Source organism: Notolepis coatsorum (genome assembly GCF_963971535.1).
Source record: "Notolepis coatsorum genome assembly, chromosome: 7".
Lineage (NCBI taxonomy): Eukaryota > Metazoa > Chordata > Actinopteri > Aulopiformes > Paralepididae > Notolepis > Notolepis coatsorum.
Window position 1 is genome coordinate 34837104 of NC_140171.1, and position 17611 is coordinate 34854714.

General features: G+C 43.4%; 2 protein-coding genes across 3 annotated transcripts in view; one reads left to right on the forward strand and one right to left on the reverse strand.

The window, feature by feature from the left end:
- Positions 1-4464, forward strand: part of pi4k2a (phosphatidylinositol 4-kinase type 2 alpha) — a 54338-nt gene extending 49874 nt beyond the window's left edge. The window contains exons 9-10 of one of the 2 annotated variants that reach the window (XM_084319210.1): positions 1891-2070; positions 4400-4464. In XM_084319210.1, the coding sequence (XP_084175336.1) occupies positions 1891-2052 (162 nt within the window). In that variant the 3' untranslated portion in view covers positions 2053-2070; positions 4400-4464. Of the gene's footprint in view, positions 1-1890; positions 3714-4399 lie in introns of those variants that run through there. The other variant, XM_084319209.1, reaches the window with a different exon arrangement.
- Positions 3866-15775, reverse strand: avpi1 (arginine vasopressin induced 1). The gene is made up of 3 exons (XM_084319211.1): positions 15569-15775; positions 9724-10175; positions 3866-4629 (listed from the first exon to the last, which is right to left on the reverse strand). The coding sequence occupies exons 2-3, from the start codon at positions 10086-10088 to the stop codon at positions 4419-4421; spliced, it is 576 nt and encodes a 191-aa protein (XP_084175337.1). The 5' UTR covers positions 10089-10175; positions 15569-15775; the 3' UTR covers positions 3866-4418.
- Positions 15776-17611: the final 1836 nt, after the last annotated feature.

A 17611-nucleotide genomic window follows, 5' to 3' on the forward strand; every position in this document is an offset into this window, starting at 1 on the left:
GCGTGACACACAGAAAAAATGCACTAACCAACACAAATGGCATAGCCATTCTCCCATATTTAATAACAAAGCACTCCTTATTGCACAACGACCCATCAGATATCCCAAATGGGAAAAGCAAGGCATACATACATTGGGAGATATATTCAACGAAAGGGGTTTCTGTAGCTATCATGAAATTCAGAACAAATTTAACCTCACTAGCTCCACTTATTATTTCTATATACAGTTATTAGCAACTTTGAAGGCTCATGGAGTCCCATTAAAGATACCACTTGAGCACCACAGATATCACAAATTCTTCTATGAAAGGGAGACATCGAGAGGCTTCGTATCTGACTTTTATCATCACTTACTAACGTCTTCGTATGGAATCCTTCCCCTAGACTCAGTCTGGAGGAGGGATATACCAGACTTGAAAGTAGATTTTGATTGGCAAGAAGTCTGGGCAAACGTTCGACTAGCGTCACGCAACCCGGACCATCAACAGATTAATCTTAATTATATTCATAGGACTTACCTGACACCTATAAGATTGAACCGAATGGGGCTTAAACAAGATTCTTTATGCTCCTTGTGTCTAAGAGGTGATATAGGTACATTTATGCATATGTATTGGGAATGCCCCCCTGTTAGGATATTCTGGGAAGAAGTCACTACGCAATTATCAGAATTTTTATTTCTGAACATACCTGTAATGCCTTCTGTATTGTTGTTGAATGATGTTTCACAGTTAGCAGCCACTATACAGCTAAAGAGACTAGTTTTGTCCGGTGTTACGGCTGCTAAAAAGTTGATAGCATCACGATGGATTCAACCGGACAAAATGTGTCGGAAGGTATGGGTTCTTACCTATCTCGATGTGATTTATTTAGAGATATCTACAGCAAGAATTTTAGGTGTCAATGAAGCCAGCATTGCAATCTGGTTAGAAGTGGTGGAGAGAATAAAGGTTAGCATATGAATTGTAATCTCTGGTTGGAAACGAATAATGGGTGGTTATCCAAGGGGGGTCCTGAGGGGGGGGAAGAAGAACGAGCAAGAGCATAATGCATGTACTGTATTGTATAATGGGGATAATGGGGATTATGTATATATCTTGTAACCTACATTTGTTGATTCAAAACAGGAACGTATATTCCTGTGATTTATTGAGATATTTACTGTTAATGTTTGTATTGTCAAAAAAAAAAATTCAAAAAAAAAAAGTAAAACGTTCCTACATCCTGAACGATAGATAATCGATGTTGAATGGGCCATAGTAATGTCAATTTAGCAATACAATTTAAAAAGTTATAGCCCTGCAAAGAAGGTAAACATCTCCATAGACTTGCTATAGATAAAAAATAAAAATAAAAATATATATATAAAGTATATCCACAGAGCTTTTAGAAAGTTGCGGAATAAAAGTATTGCTTCCACCAAAAAAAGAACATATTGATAAATAAATGTACCATTTAAAATGTTTTCCTAATTCCCATTTCTCCAGATGGGGATAATAAAAAATAATAAATGTAAAAAGAAATGTATGTATTGGATCAACGGTATATAAATCGTACATTATAATTATTTTTTAAATAAATCTAAAAACATACCCTTTTGAATGAAAAAGCACCATGACAATTTTATTACAAAAACAACATAAAAAAATGGCAAATCACTCAAGTTATACCGTCAAAAATAAGAATTAGATATCATATTTTTACCATACCGCTCGCTTAGCTTTAGTATGCATTGACGACAGTAATACAAATCATAAAAAAAACACATACCGTTGTATGGGAACATGAGGGTATCTTAAAATATACTTACCAGATTTAGCTCAAACTGTTGAATTTACCTCCCTTCCATACCTCTCCTCACCTCATCTCTCCCCAAACCCAACTCCAGATCCTGAACCTGTCCCAGGCCCTGAAGGACGGTAAGACGCCCCTTCAGCTGGTCCAGATGCCCCCGGTGATCGTGGAGACGGCCAGGGCCCCTCAGAGGGCCAACAGCGAGTCCTACACACAGAGCTTCCAGAGCAGAAGACCCTTCTTCACCTGGTGGTAGAGGAGGAGGACAGCCAAGGTGTGCGTGGAAAGGAGTGAATGTGTCCAAATGCGTGGAGAGAGAGAAAGATAACCGCCTCACTGTGCAGGTTTTGGCTTCGGTGAACAGATGAATATAGGTGTCGCCCTGCCCTGCCCTCAACCTCCCCCTCCCCTCCCTGCTTCTCCTCGTGGACATCTTGGGTTCCAGGAGTGAGGGAGGGATGGAAAAGACGAGGTAAAGAGGAGAGGAATAAAGGATTATGGATCTTTCTCTCACCCCGTTTTGTCTCTGTGCCTTGTGTGGATGTCAATTAAAGACTAATGACTAAACGAAGAAGATAATGTGAGCCTTCCTGCGAGATCAGAGCCTTGAAAGAGGAATACAGTGAAATGTCGGACTTATGCATTGGACTCGGATGTACACACACCCACAGTTGTGTGTTGAAAGCCTCTCACACTAGTTTGGGTGGGAGAGGTGTTACATTCCATAGTTTTGTCTTCATTCTCTGCCCTTGAAGGGGCAGTTCACCCCCCAAAAAGAAAACACATTTCCCCTCCAAAGAAATAATTAATAATATGAATAATGAATGGGCCTGTACTTCGGTAGAAAATAGCTCCTACATGAAACTGCTCACAACAAGGCCTGTGGATTATCCTTAGTAACCGGGTCATGATTTCTGGTTAAGAGACATTGCTTTGGAGTTTTTCAAATCTATTTCTTTGGCACTTTGAGCAGCACAAACCGAGTGTATTGGAGTGACGCCAGATATCTCCAAAATTAGGCAAATCACACTGGATAGATGGATATTCTAGAATATTCTGTAGCACTCCGGGAAAATGCGTTTTATTTAATAAAAAATGTTGGGGGTGAACTGCCGCCTTTGAAATGTGCACCTGTGCAGTCTTTCCCCCAGTTAAAACAATTGGATTGGTGAACGCAACAGTGACACAAGTTGAAATCAACTTATTTTTTTTCAATCAAGGAAGTGTACATTTTGGTAGAGATTGGAAGATTTTGGAAGTGGACACCGTTATGTTCATCTTTACACAGTGGACCACAGCCATAAATCCATTGGTCATACAGCCAATCACCCCCGTCTGTCTGTTTTAGATTGGGATCTGCAGGTTAGTCACATCAATGCTTTTACTGGATTAAGGAGAGTAGTCTTAATTTTCCTCCTTGTCGAAGCAGTAGACTTGCACATGATTTTAAAATGTCACTTCTTTCACGACGTGTCACAGAGTGGAAGCTTATACGAAGCTAGTTTAGATCTCTGACACGTGTGCGGTAAACGAAACACAATGTGTAAAAAGTAATTCCCGCTATATCTACAGTAACTGACATGACATGTATTGTGGCAATGCACTGTATAATTTGTATGTAATATTTAATGACAAATTATAACAAAACTGTATTCCACTAATACTACCGGCTTTCACTAAAGGATTCTGTATCCGGTGTTGTGGCGTTAATATTCTTGGTAAACCCGATTGATTTTATTCAGTCCTTTTAATGAAAAACACTGATGTTCAAATCACATCAATCACAACTCGTGACTCGTAGTCAAGACAGAGTAGTAAATTATAGTATATCACACTATCAAATTGCAATTATTAAATGAAAAAAATTATAAACACAAGATACATAATAGTATGCCATTGTGACAACATTGTATTTTTAACCAATGCAGTGTGTCAGGATGGTGTGGCTTTGTTTCAGTGTGTGGGCCACGCCTCCATTATGGTGACCCGTCTCTAATCATTTCAGTGCTTTCTGAAATTATGATGTCCTTTAAACATTGATGCAATGTAATTTGTTTTTTGGGGGCATCTTAGTCTACGGACGTCCCATGTTCTGTAAACAATCCCAGTGATGCAGTGTTAATTCCTAACTTTGAGCACGGGTAATGGCATTTTATTAAGTTCATTTGGATTGACTTTTATATGGTATGAATCTAAAGCTTCGCCAACGCATTTGCTGCAACAGAACCCACCATTCTGAAGTGGAGTCTGATGGAGCGATGAAGGGGTACGTTTAACAGAGTTCAGAGCTGAGCAGCTGTCTTAACTGTTGTGAGGTCATTTATACTGAACAAACATAGAAATGCAACAATTTATAAAGATTTTACTGCGATACGGTTCATATAAGGAAATTGGTCAATTGAAACGCATTCATTAGGCACTACTCTTTGGTTCATGACTAGGGATGAATGACATGGATTTTGCTGGATGGAGGAGTGTCCTGCCACTGTCTCTTTTTTCAACTATCCCGAAGTGTCCCCTCACCCTGAGCAGTCACTCATGCAGTGGTAACACTATATTTAATGGCTTCTGTCGTGTTTGTTCTGCATCCACAATCCAAATAGGGGCTCTCGTTCCACGGTCCTAGTGGAGGACCCGGTGGAGGTAGCGTTCTGGATCCCTGGCCCACTCCTGCTTCCACATGGAGGTCTTTCCAGTAGGAAGCAGTGGTCCCTCGCAGGCGATCTGATGCTCCAGGACGCCTTCACCGGTCACCGCAGGCGGTCCTCCGGCGTGAGGCTCGGGGTCTCCCTCCTCACCCTCCTCTGTGTGGCCCGCTGACGGCTCCTTGATCCTGGGGAAGAACGCGGGGAGGGAGACCATGTGACTTTCTGGTCGCACTAAGTACCAGTGTTGTTTACACAAGTTCATGAATAAAAAAGGACTTTGTAAGTGTTTCAAATAACTCCCCCTCCCTTATTTGTATTATAACGGTGGCAGAGGAAAGAAAACACGCTTTTTATTATTATTATTACACAACAACACGACAACAATAAAAATGTAATGATGTGCCAGCGCTTGAGGACGGGAGTGCTTGTCAAAGATGTAGTCCATAATGATCATAAATCCCAGTAGAGGCCTTGCATAGAATGTTTAGAATGGCCATTTGTCCTCCATGTTGGAAGAAACAAAGGTCGCTGTGTGCAAAACAACGGTTGCTATGTGTTGATAATGATCTATGATAAATATAAAAACATCACTCATAATTTTATGTTTTATTACTGGATCTTGTGAACAAGAAGAGAACTACACAAACATTCTGTAAATGGTTTAGTGGATTCTGTGGTGTGTGTTCTCTCTGAACTTCCGTCAGCCTATAAATTGTTATCCTGAGCTAATCTTTATAGAGATTAGGAACGGCTTCATCTAACCCAATTTCCTCCTGATTATAGCCTCCTCCTAAAACGCAGAGAAGGAAATGGGCCTGGGCTCTGTCTATGGTCTGGCTGCACAAGATTACCCTCAAACGACAACCATGTGCTGTGGGATAGAAGCCCAAACCCACGCCTGACCTGACGCCAGCAGATTAAGAAAACTGCTGCTAGTTACTATGCTACAGACACCATGGTTTTGCTATTCTGGTTTCCTCTTTAGTCAATAGTTGATTTAGAAATCTTGCAACCAGTCTGTGTGTGTGTGTGAGAGAGAGAGATGGGGATGAAGGGGCATGCTTCTGGCAGAGAGACTTAACATCTCACACTCTTAGACAGAGCTTGACTGAGTCTGTCTGTGATAGGGGGGGGCAGAGAGACCGGGTTCAATATCAGGAAGACGCACAACAGTTTGTACAAGATTGAATTACAAGGAGATTATACACAGACGGAGCAGTGGCTTGAATGAGGAAGGAACTTTGATATGTGGCCTTCATAAACAAACTACAATAATGTCTGATATTTCAACACAACAGCAGGATGGGTCATTGATTGATTGAAAACTTTAACAGATTGTAGAATGGGTACAGTACAGTACAGCTCAATACATACAATTGTTAGGGGGATGCAGACCAGAGAAAGACTTTCGTCTTGTTTACATCAGGGTCCCCCATTTTCAATTCATCATAACATACATGACATACAGATAGACAGTACTGCTACATTTATGACATACCAGATTTGCAAATACAGTACTGTTTGTGATACAAAAAGAGACCAGAGAAGAGAGTATACATTTGACGTAGAAACTACATTGGAGGAGGTTGGGTAGGTGAGGGGGGACTGTACTTTGGACACTGTACAAGCAAAACTACATTGGAATATTGACAAAACCATACTTGGTCATTTACTGTACATTGGAGGGGGTTGGGTTAGGACATTTACAGGGGCCAGTTTCGAATTGCAGTCTCCCGTAGGTGTGTGTGTAGTGATTCACATTCCTTTACAGCTTTGGGTAGGGCGTTCCACATTGATGTGGCATAATTGCGAAACGTGTTTAGTCCCTTGTTTGAGCCGAATCTGGGTTTAACATGATTTGTGGAGCTCCCTCTGGTGTTGTGATCGTGGTATTCACTGACCTTTGGGAAGTATTTTGACATGTACATGGGTACCTTGGTCGTGTAGTGTATCTTGTAGACCAGGCCCATTGCAAACCCATAATGCAAAGACATTAGGAACATGTTCCTTTCAATCCATGTCTCAACGCTCTCCTCACCTGTGTCTCTCCTCACTACCTGTGTCTCCTCACTACCTGTGTCTCTCCTCACTACCTGTGTCTCCTCACCTGTGTCTCTCCTCACTACCTGTGTCTCCTCACTACCTGTGTCTCTCCTCACTACCTGTGTGTCTCCTCACTACCTGTGTGTCTCCTCACTACCTGTGTCTCTCCTCACTACCTGTGTCTCTCCTCACTACCTGTGTCTCCTCACTACCTGTGTCTCCGCACTACCTGTGTGTCTCCTCACTACCTGTGTCTCCTCACTACCTGTGTCTCTCCTCACTACCTGTGTCTCCTCACTACCTGTGTCTCCTCACTACCTGTGTCTCCTCACTACCTGTGTCTCTCCTCACTACCTGTGTCTCTCCTCACTACCTGTGTCTCTCCTCACTACCTGTGTCTCTCCTCACTACCTGTCTCTCCTCACTACCTGTGTCTCTCCTCACTACCTGTGTCTCCTCACTACCTGTGTCTCTCCTCACTACCTGTGTCTCCTCACTACCTGTGTCTCCTCACTACCTGTGTCTCCTCACTACCTGTGTCTCTCCTCACTACCTGTCTCTCCTCACTACCTGTGTCTCTCCTCACTACCTGTGTCTCCTCACTACCTGTGTCTCCTCACTACCTGTGTCTCCTCACTACCTGTGTGTCTCTCCTCACTACCTGTCTCTCCTCACTACCTGTGTCTCTCACTACCTGTGTCTCCTCACTACCTGTGTCTCCTCACTACCTGTGTCTCCTCACTACCTGTGTCTCTCCTCACTACCTGTCTCTCTCCTCACTACCTGTGTCTCTCCTCACTACCTGTGTGTCTCCTCACTACCTGTGTCTCCTCACTACCTGTTTCTCCTCACTACCTGTGTCTCTCCTCACTACCTGTGTCTCTCCTCACTACCTGTGTCTCTTCACTACCTATGTCTCTCCTCACTACCTGTGTCTCTCCTCACTACCTGTGTGTCTCCTCACTACCTGTGTCTCCTCACTACCTGTGTCTCCTCACTACCTGTGTCTCTCCTCACTACCTGTGCTCTCCTCACTACCTGTGTCTCTCCTCACTACCTGTGTCTCCTCACTACCTGTGTCTCTCCTCACTACCTGTGTCTCTCCTCACTACCTGTGTCTCCTCACTACCTGTCTCTCCTCACTACCTGTGTCTCTCCTCACTACCTGTGTCTCTCCTCACTACCTGTGTGTCTCCTCACTACCTGTGTCTCTCCTCACTACCTGTGTCTCTCCTCACTACCTGTGTGTCTCCTAACTACCTGTGTCTCTCCTCACTACCTGTGTCTCTCCTCACTACCTGTGTCTCTCCTCACTACCTGTGTCTCCGCTTCATGATTTCAGTGAATTAGGGCTGTGCGATATGGACAAGATCTTCTATCACAATGTGGGAAATTTCATATCTCAATAACGATATATATCACAATATAGTTTTCTGTAAATTAAATGAAACATTTGTCTATACAAAATAACCACACATGCAACACAGAGAAAAAACATCTCTCACCACTTGATTAAGTCAAATTGGATGCAACCGAATAATACCACGGATTGAGTGGAGTGATGGATGACTGACGAGCTTTTAAAAGCGAAAGAAAATAAAAACAAAATGGTCCACAAAAGTAGATTGATGCATTTTGAATCAATAAAAACAATGCAGGTGCAGATAATGCTCTGTGTCACCACAGGCAATCAGATAATGATGTCTACCACAGGCCAGCTGCTCTCTTCTGTATCAGTGTGTTGCGGGGGAGTTTGGTCCTGTGTCACGTTCCTCCGTGTTTGTTTGTTATTCCAGCACATGTGTGCAGGGTCGGGAATTAGATAAAATACTGACGTAAGGCAATTCTGCTGCTTTTTTAAGATAATAGTGATAGAAACGATAGAGGAAAATATCGATACTAGACATTTTTCTCTCGTCCAATGATATATAACGTCATATGGAACAGCTCTAGGTCAAATCAATAAGTAATTTTCACCTAGTTTGCATATTTCATGAAAACTACAAATGTTTATATAATTTTACACCCAGCATTAAAGAATCCTTTACATCCTGGTTCCTTAAACTGGGTCGGGACCCAAAATGGGTCATGGGTTATGATATGTTTTTCGATGAGCCTGGGTCCCCACATGACAACAGCAGTAATATATCTTATGATATGGTTCGATGAGCCTGGGTCCCCACATGACAACAGCAGTGATATATGTTATGATATGGTTCTATGAGCCTGGGTCCCCACATGACAACAGCAGTAATATATCTTATGATATGGTTCTATGAGCCTGGGTCCCCACATGACAACAGCAGTAATGTTATGATATGGTTCTATGAGCCTGGGTCCCCACATGACAACAGCAGTAATATATGTTATGATATGGTTCTATGAGCCTGGGTCCCCACATGACAACAGCAGTAATGTTATGATATGGTTCTATGAGCCTGGGTCCCCACATGACAACAGCAGTAATATATCTTATGATATGGTTCTATGAGCCTGGGTCCCCACATGACAACAGCAGTAATATATGTTATGATATGGTTCTATGAGCCTGGGTCCCCACATGACAACAGCAGTAATATATCTTACGATATGGTTCTATGAGCCTGGGTCCCCACATGACAACAGCAGTAATATATCTTATGATATGGTTCTATGAGCCTGGGTCCCCACATGACAACAGCAGTAATATATCTTATGATATGGTTCTATGAGCCTGGGTCCCCACATGACGAGAAAAATAAATCTCACTGACTTTAAACCTTTATGAAACTTTTAAAGGAAAGGACAGAAGAAACAGTATTACCAAATTCTACCTGCAACCAGAAACCCTTTGCTTTTGTCATGAAAAGAGCAGGTGCTGCTGGTGTGTTGTGTACTCAGTCAGTGCACTCTACCAGGCCTTTCCACTTCCAATAGCTCCTCTTTCTGTCACTAATCCCTAACCTGACCCACCGGACGGTCTGTTACACAGAACCATCTGGGAAGTCGTCCTTCGAAACGGTTTGGAATGGGGCCGGCAATCACACCTAAGCCACGCCGTAGCTGCCTCAAAGGAACCGATTGGTCCGAACCACTGTGGTTCAGGCACAAACACATCGCTTGAAGCCTGAACGAGATGGATTCTCGCGTGATCTCGTAATCTTGCGATCTCACGAACCCGGCTGACGTTAACTAATCCCCTCCTCTCTTTGCTCCCCATCCCTCCCGTTTCCAATCCATCCCTCCTTCTTTCTTACCTGAGGTGTCCGAACGCTCTGAGCCACTTGGGGTCTCTGTGTCCCTCTGCCCTGATGCCTACTCTTCTCCTTGCACGCACTCTGAGCCCCACCAAGGCCCGAGCCAGCCCTGCCTCCTCCTCCTCTTCTTCTTCCTTATCCGCCTCCTCTGCTCCCTCCATCCCTCCATCCGCTCCTCCCCACACCAGCTTCGCCCGATGCTCCGCGTCCCCCTCTCCCGCGACCTGGAACAGCCGGCGCAGCTGGGTCAGGTTCATCCCCGCAAAGATGTCGGAGCAGCCCGACTTCCTGCTGCGACGTGCAGAGAACTTCCACCGCGGAGATGGTTCCTTCTCCGGGGAGGTGGGTGCCTCCTCGCCCTCCATGCTGCAGTGATGGAGGTGGAGGTGGGGTGGGCGTGGGGGGCTTACAGGAGAGGATTTGGGGGGGGGGGGGGGGCTAGAAGGGTGAGGCTGTGGAAGAAGGTGGGAGGGAGGACCGAACAAGGGACGACAGGAGAGAGGTAAAGAAGAGAACGCAAAACCAAAGTGGTCAAAAGACATGCATGCTAGGTACTCTCCTGTGATTGACCTTGACCAAGTTACTGGCATTTCAACTGTAGTTGGTGCCTTGACCAATGTGCTGGCGTTGGTCCCCGGGCGCCGCACTGTGGCTGCCCGCTGCTCCTAAAGGCCAAGATATACTTCTGCGTGGGCTGTCATGGTTCTTTTCTCTGACCACCATACCTTTCATTCATTCAATCTTTATTTAATCTTGAAGGATCATTGACATTTACAATGACGTTGAGTAATACAAAACATAATAAATGTGGAAAAATAAAACAATGTAGTTGTTGATTGATAATAATTAATAATAGGTTTGCTATTAACTATTTAAACTGACCAATAGATACTAATGAATTTAGGTTTAAAGTGCATTGCAAAACATTCCATGTTTCTGGGGCAAAGAAAGAAGAAAAAAGGTCCAGAGCTCCAATAGGGTAGGGTGGGAGATCATCAATAATGGTCTTGTACAGAAACAGATGCCAATGCAAGTCACGTCTCTCTGCCAGAGAGGACCACCCAATCTTAGCATATAGGATACAATGATGAGTACCATAACTGTCACCATTACATTTACATTTTACATTTTGTCATTTAGCTGACGCTTTTATACAAAGCGACTTACAAGTTCTGTAACCAGTGTTCACCAGTGATAAATCTAATGGCAGAATGATATACAGGGTCCAGAGGCTTTAGTGTGGAAGCAGCAGCGTGTCTATAAACTACATCTCCATAATCCAAAACAGAATTGTCGGTGTCGCCCGACACCCAGTTACATTTCTAGCCAGCTGAACGTAGGTCTGCACTAGCGGCACTACCCTCAGCAAGGCACCAGCGGCAGCGGCACTACCCTCAGCAAGGCACCAGCGGCACTACCCTCAGCAAGGCACCAGCGGCACTACCCTCAGCAAGGCACCAGCGGCACTACCCTCAGCAAGGCACCAGCGGCACTACCCTCAGCAAGGCACCAGCGGCACTACCCTCAGCAAGGCACCAGCGGCACTACCCTCAGCAAGGCACCAGCGGCACTACCCTCAGCAAGGCACCAGCGGCACTACCCTCAGCAAGGCACCAGCGGCACTACCCTCAGCAAGGCACCACTACTAGTAGAGATGTTCCGATACCATTTTTTCCTTCCCGATCCGATTCCGATACCTAAGCTTTGGGTATCGGCCAATACCGAGTACTGATCCGATACCAGTGCATACATTAAAAAATAAATATAATAATAATTATATTATATAAATTATAAAACTTTATAATTTTTATAATCGTCACACCGCTCTGTCGGGACGATGGCATTTAAGAAAGTATCTGCTGTTAAAATGACAAACAGCATTGACACTTTAATTCAATGTTCAATTTAAACACGTTTGTTTTATAATGCTCACTCTCAGCAGGAGGATACCGCACGTGTTGTTGATAAATGACGTCATATGGGATCGGAGCATAGATTTGACGCGTACTCGCCGATACCGATACCAGCATTTTAGGCAGTATCGGAGGAATTTCCGATACTGGTATCGGTATCGGAACAACACTAATCAGTAGTGAGGCCTTGCTGAGGGTAGTGATGCCTTGCTGAGGGTAGTGATGCCTTGCTGAGGGTAGTGATGCCTTGCTGAGGGTAGTGAGGCCTTGCTGAGGGTAGTGATGCCTTGCTGAGGGTAGTGAGGCCTTGCTGAGGGTAGTGACTGTGGCTGGAGTTCATTGTTTATCCACTTTTCATTTTACCATAATTCACATGGTGGCCATTTTGCTCTTATGTCAGACAGGGACTAAACACGGTTCGCAATTATGCCACAATAATGTGGAACGCCCTACTCACAGCCGTAAAATAATGTGAATCCCTACCCTCCTTCAAAACCGCTCTCAAAGAGCACCTACGGGTGGCTGCAATTAGAAACTGGCCCCGGTAAATGTCAAAATCCCCACCCAACCCCCTCCAATGTACAGTTTCTTCCCCTTCGGATATATATATATTTTTTTATTATCTCTTTTTTTTTTTTACACAGTAGGCTACTGTATATGTCATAAATGTCTTGATGAATTGAAAATGGAGGACCCTGATGTAAACAAGACGAAAGTCTTTTTCTGGTCTGCAATGCATCCTCTAGCAGTTGTTTAGCCGTACTGTATTGTACCCATTCTGCAATCTGTTAATACAGTTTTCAATCAATCAATCAATCAATCAATCAATCAATCAATCAATCAATCAATCAATAAAGTCATGCTCAGGATGGCATTCCTGTCCAACAGCCCCGTGTGAATACGGTCAATTTGACCACTGTCTGCATCACTAACTATTGTGTAGATGCCTGTGGTGATACTAGTATTCAGGTGGTTGGAAGTGGAACACTGAATTTTTCTGCATTACTGCCACTTGGTGGAAAGAGAGATGGGATTCTGTAACCTCATTACAGAATAAATCAGAGCCTCTAGGAGGCGGTGTATACATGAGAACAGTCAATGGCCTCTACAGGTGTTGTAGAAGAAGAATATCATGTGACTGACTCGCGTAGATAGATTTGACGCGTACTCGCCGATACCGATACCAGCATTTTAGGCAGTATCGGAGGCATTTCCGATACTGGTATCGGTATCGGAACAACACTAATCACTACCCTCAGCAAGGCATCACTACCCTCAGCAAGGCATCAGCAGCACTACCCTCAGCAAGGCATCAGCGGCACTACCCTCAGCAAGGCACAGGACCTAGCATGTCCTACCATGCTCTGTAAATAACTTATGTACATATAACGATATGCCCTACTCTGTTTACTTGTTTTATTGCACAATGTCCTTCTATTGGATTCTATTATTATTACTATTGTATTATGCACATCGTTGCGGGCAAGACCACCCGCATTTCATTGTATACTCGTATGCCGTGACAAATAAAACTCTTGACTTGACTTGACTTGAAGGCATCACTACCCTCAGCAAGGCCTCACTACCCTCAGCAAGGCATCACTACCCTCAGCAAGGCATCACTACCCTCAGCAAGGCATCACTACCCTCAGCAAGGCCTCACTACCCTCAGCAAGGCATCACTACCCTCAGCAAGGCCTCACTACCCTCAGCAAGGCATCACTACCCTCAGCAAGGCATCACTACCCTCAGCAAGGCATCACTACCCTCAGCAAGGCATCACTACCCTCAGCAAGGCATCAGCGGCACTACCCTCAGCAAGGCATCACTACCCTCAGCAAGGCATCACTACCCTCAGCAAGGCCTCACTACCCTCAGCAAGGCCTCACTACCCTCAGCAAGGCATCACTACCCTCAGCAAGGCATCACTACCCTCAGTAAGGCATCACTACCCTCAGCAAGGCATCACTACCCTCAGCAAGGCCTCACTACCCTCAGTAAGGCCTCACTACCCTCAGCAAGGCATCACTACCCTCAGTAAGGCATCACTACCCTCAGCAAGGCCTCACTACCCTCAGCAAGGCCTCACTACCCTCAGCAAGGCATCACTACCCTCAGTAAGGCATCACTACCCTCAGCAAGGCCTCACTACCCTCAGCAAGGCCTCACTACCCTCAGTAAGGCATCACTACCCTCAGCAAGACATCACTACCCTCAGCAAGGCCTCACTACCCTCAGCAAGGCATCACTACCCTCAGCAAGGCCTCACTACCCTCAGCAAGGCCTCAGCGGCACTTTGATGTTTGAGTAACTTAACATAACTCAAGCTAAGGAGAACACCTACACAGTAACTGCAAAAAAGACGCACATGTCTTCAGCCAGTGCACGCACGCACGCACGCACGCACGCACGCACGCACGGCGCGCGCACACACACACACACACACACACACACACACACACACACACACACACACACACACACACACACACACACACACACACACACACACACACACACACACACACACACACACACACACACACACACACACACACACACACACACACACACACACACACACACACACACACACACACACACACACACACACACACACACACACACACACACACACACACACACACACACACACACACACACACACACACACACACACACACACACACACACACACACACACACACACACACTTGAATAAAGCCCAGTAACCTTGTTAGCTAGTCTGAGTCCCATTCTTATCTTGTTATCCTTGGGTCTCAGTCTGCACAGGTCTAGTCAACACACACACACACACACACACACACACACACACACACACACACACACACACACACACACACACACACACACACACACACACACACACACACACACACACACACACACACACACACACACACACACACACACACACACACACACACACACACACACACACACACACACACACACACACACACACACACACACACACACACACACACACACACACACACACACACACACACGATGGTAATTTGATCCTCAATGTATGAAAGAGAGTGAAAGAAAGAAAAGACAGCTGGCTATGTGGGTGTTGCTGCTCATTCACTTATTTGTTCTAATTCTTGTTCTTCTTGTGTAATTTGCATTCATTGATTTATAACCATCTGTTAGTGTCACAATCTGTATAATAGTGATGGTGATACATGCATTTAACTGTAAATAAATACAAGGTCAAAGTTATGCATCTTTTGTTTATTTGTTTATCTAGTTGTTTATCAAAAGAAAAAAACTAGCATTTTCTCGCAGAATAATAGCATAGTCTATTCATTATTCCAAATGTTATGGCTGAACCTGGGGTTTCCACAAGAATAGCCCTCTCTTTATAGGTCCGTGCTCTTTTTGTATTGATCGTTTTTGCATTTAAATATATGACATATGTTAGACAATGTTATACAACACTAATCTTTCAAATAAAACAATAGTGTACAACAACACCATGTAGGCTACAATACAAAATCAAACAAAACTATATTTTTTGTTTATTTTGAATAAAACCTATTATTCAAATGTTATTTTATAAAGATCCAGGGTCCATGATTATTCAAAGAGGGCTGAGGCTATACCCATTCCATTGATAATAAATCCATGATGTGATCGTATACGGTAGGCTACGTGTTTTCTAAGTAGGCCTGGTGCATATTTTATGTATATGTTTATTTATTTACTTGTATTTATGAGTTTGCATTTGTATAGCATAATAACATAGTAGTGCATTCATTATTCCAAATGGTATGGAATCTTATCTGGAGTTTAATTTCCACAACAATAGCCCTCTTTATAGATCAGTATACTCTTTAGAACATAATACCCATGCCATTTACTGCGAACTCTACTGTACAGCAATAATAATACATTATGCTTACCGGCTTCCAGGTTGAATTGGCACTCGGAATAGTAGGGTGTTTACAATAATGGTGAACAATACGCAAACGTAACACTTAACTACTGCTGTTAGCGGACGCAAGCATTCGGCGAACTCTTCTATAAAGTGCTCGAAAGACGTACACGATTTTCTCTTCCAATCTTCTTTTTGTTTTTGTTTTTCTTGTGGCTATAATGGAAGCCTCGGGAATCACAACTTTGCTGCAGTCGAGCCGACCCACTTCCGACCAATCACAGGAGTGCTGCGTCAGTGTCTTACTGTGCACCGGCTACGCCATTCAGCATTCCACGCAAGCATGAGTGCCATGTGTACAGTACAGTACAGACGCCATCCAACTATAGATAGACTCTCTTGGGTAGCACAATCAAAACGTAATCCAACACTGACGTCAATGCCCAGAGCGCTCGTCTCAAAACGACTCGTTCCGCCGGTTCATCAAAAATAATTGAGCTGTCAACAGAATCATAAATCATTGTCATTTTAGGATCATGCCACTTTCTACTTCGAGTCTACTTCGAGTTCGACTCTCTTTTTTACTCTTTTTGTATCACAAACAGTACTGTATTTGTAAATCTGGTATGTCATAAATGTAGTCTATCTGTATGTCATATGTTATGATGAATTGAAAATGGGGGACAAGACGAAAGTCTTTCTCTGGTCTGCATCCCCTTAACAATTGTGTGTATTGAGCTGTAGGCCTACTGTACCCATTCTGCAATCTGTTAATACAATTTTCAATCAATCAATCAATCAGCCACATACGAGTAGAATACAGCTTTAAGTTCTCCATCTAAACTCAATTTACACACCTTTTTATTTGTGAAGTTTACCCACCTTTATAAGCGGATATCTTTATAGTAGTATGTAGCCTAATGCCAGTGACATCAAAAGGATATTTTAAAATAGCACAAAATACATAGGCCTATATATATATTTTTATATTTATATTGGTGATTGTTGGCGTTCTGATCAGTGGCTGGAGTTCATTGTTTATCCACTTTTCATTTTACCATAATTCACATGGTGGCCATTTTGCTCTTATGTCAGGGAGTCTGAGAGGTTTGCATGTTGGTACTTCAGCATACCCTCTGAGTCCTGACCTTTCAAAGCACATGCAGTGATGGCCTTGTCCGTTTGGATATGTCTGTAAGGAACCGCATGCAGTACTACCAATATGGCAAGAGCAGATTTGCAGCGCAGTGCAACAGTGAATACAACAGAATTAATTCTCACTCTACTCTTCTCATTTCTCAACATCTGATGTGCTGCAGAGGCAAAGACTTGACCCCTAAATAAGCACATGTATACGAGATGGAACAGGGTTTAGCATCACATCATATGTTATGTTCAGCTGAATGGTCATGAAATGCCTAGTAAATCCAACCTTCATGTATTTGCCTTATAAATGCACTTGTACTTTGTCAAGTGGAGCGTGCAGTTGTATGCCTGGTACGTTCATGTTGTTGCATTACAACAAAAAAAAGTGAAATGTCTCCACAAATATGTTGATCTGGACTTGTGATGTGCAGCTTATTGTGTGTCTGTCATGCTTTTCCAGAAGGCTATATTTACATTTGAAATCTCAAAAAGCCCTGTGTACTCTTGTTTTGTCCCTACTTAAGTCAAGAGACTAAACTCATTTACGAGTACACATTTCTTTTTTAATCTACCGAAAGGTAAATACCCAAAATATAAAGAAAATAAATCCATTCATAGATTTATGATGTTGCATTAATGCAACTAAGAAAATGAAGGCACTTTACTTTGTCATGTGTTACATGTACCCTATAGTTCACTATTCAATGCCACATTGGTGCATGTGAATGCGACATTGACTATGATGGAAACACTACTGAAGGTACTACTCAATCTGGTTTCTGGGATAGATGGAATAAAATACAACAATTTACATCATGTGTAACAAACCATGCTTGAGTAGTGTTAAACATTTGGAAACTTGCATGAGAATTTATTTTATTATTATTTGGGGGTTTTCACTGGGATACCAAGTTGCCAGGTTTGA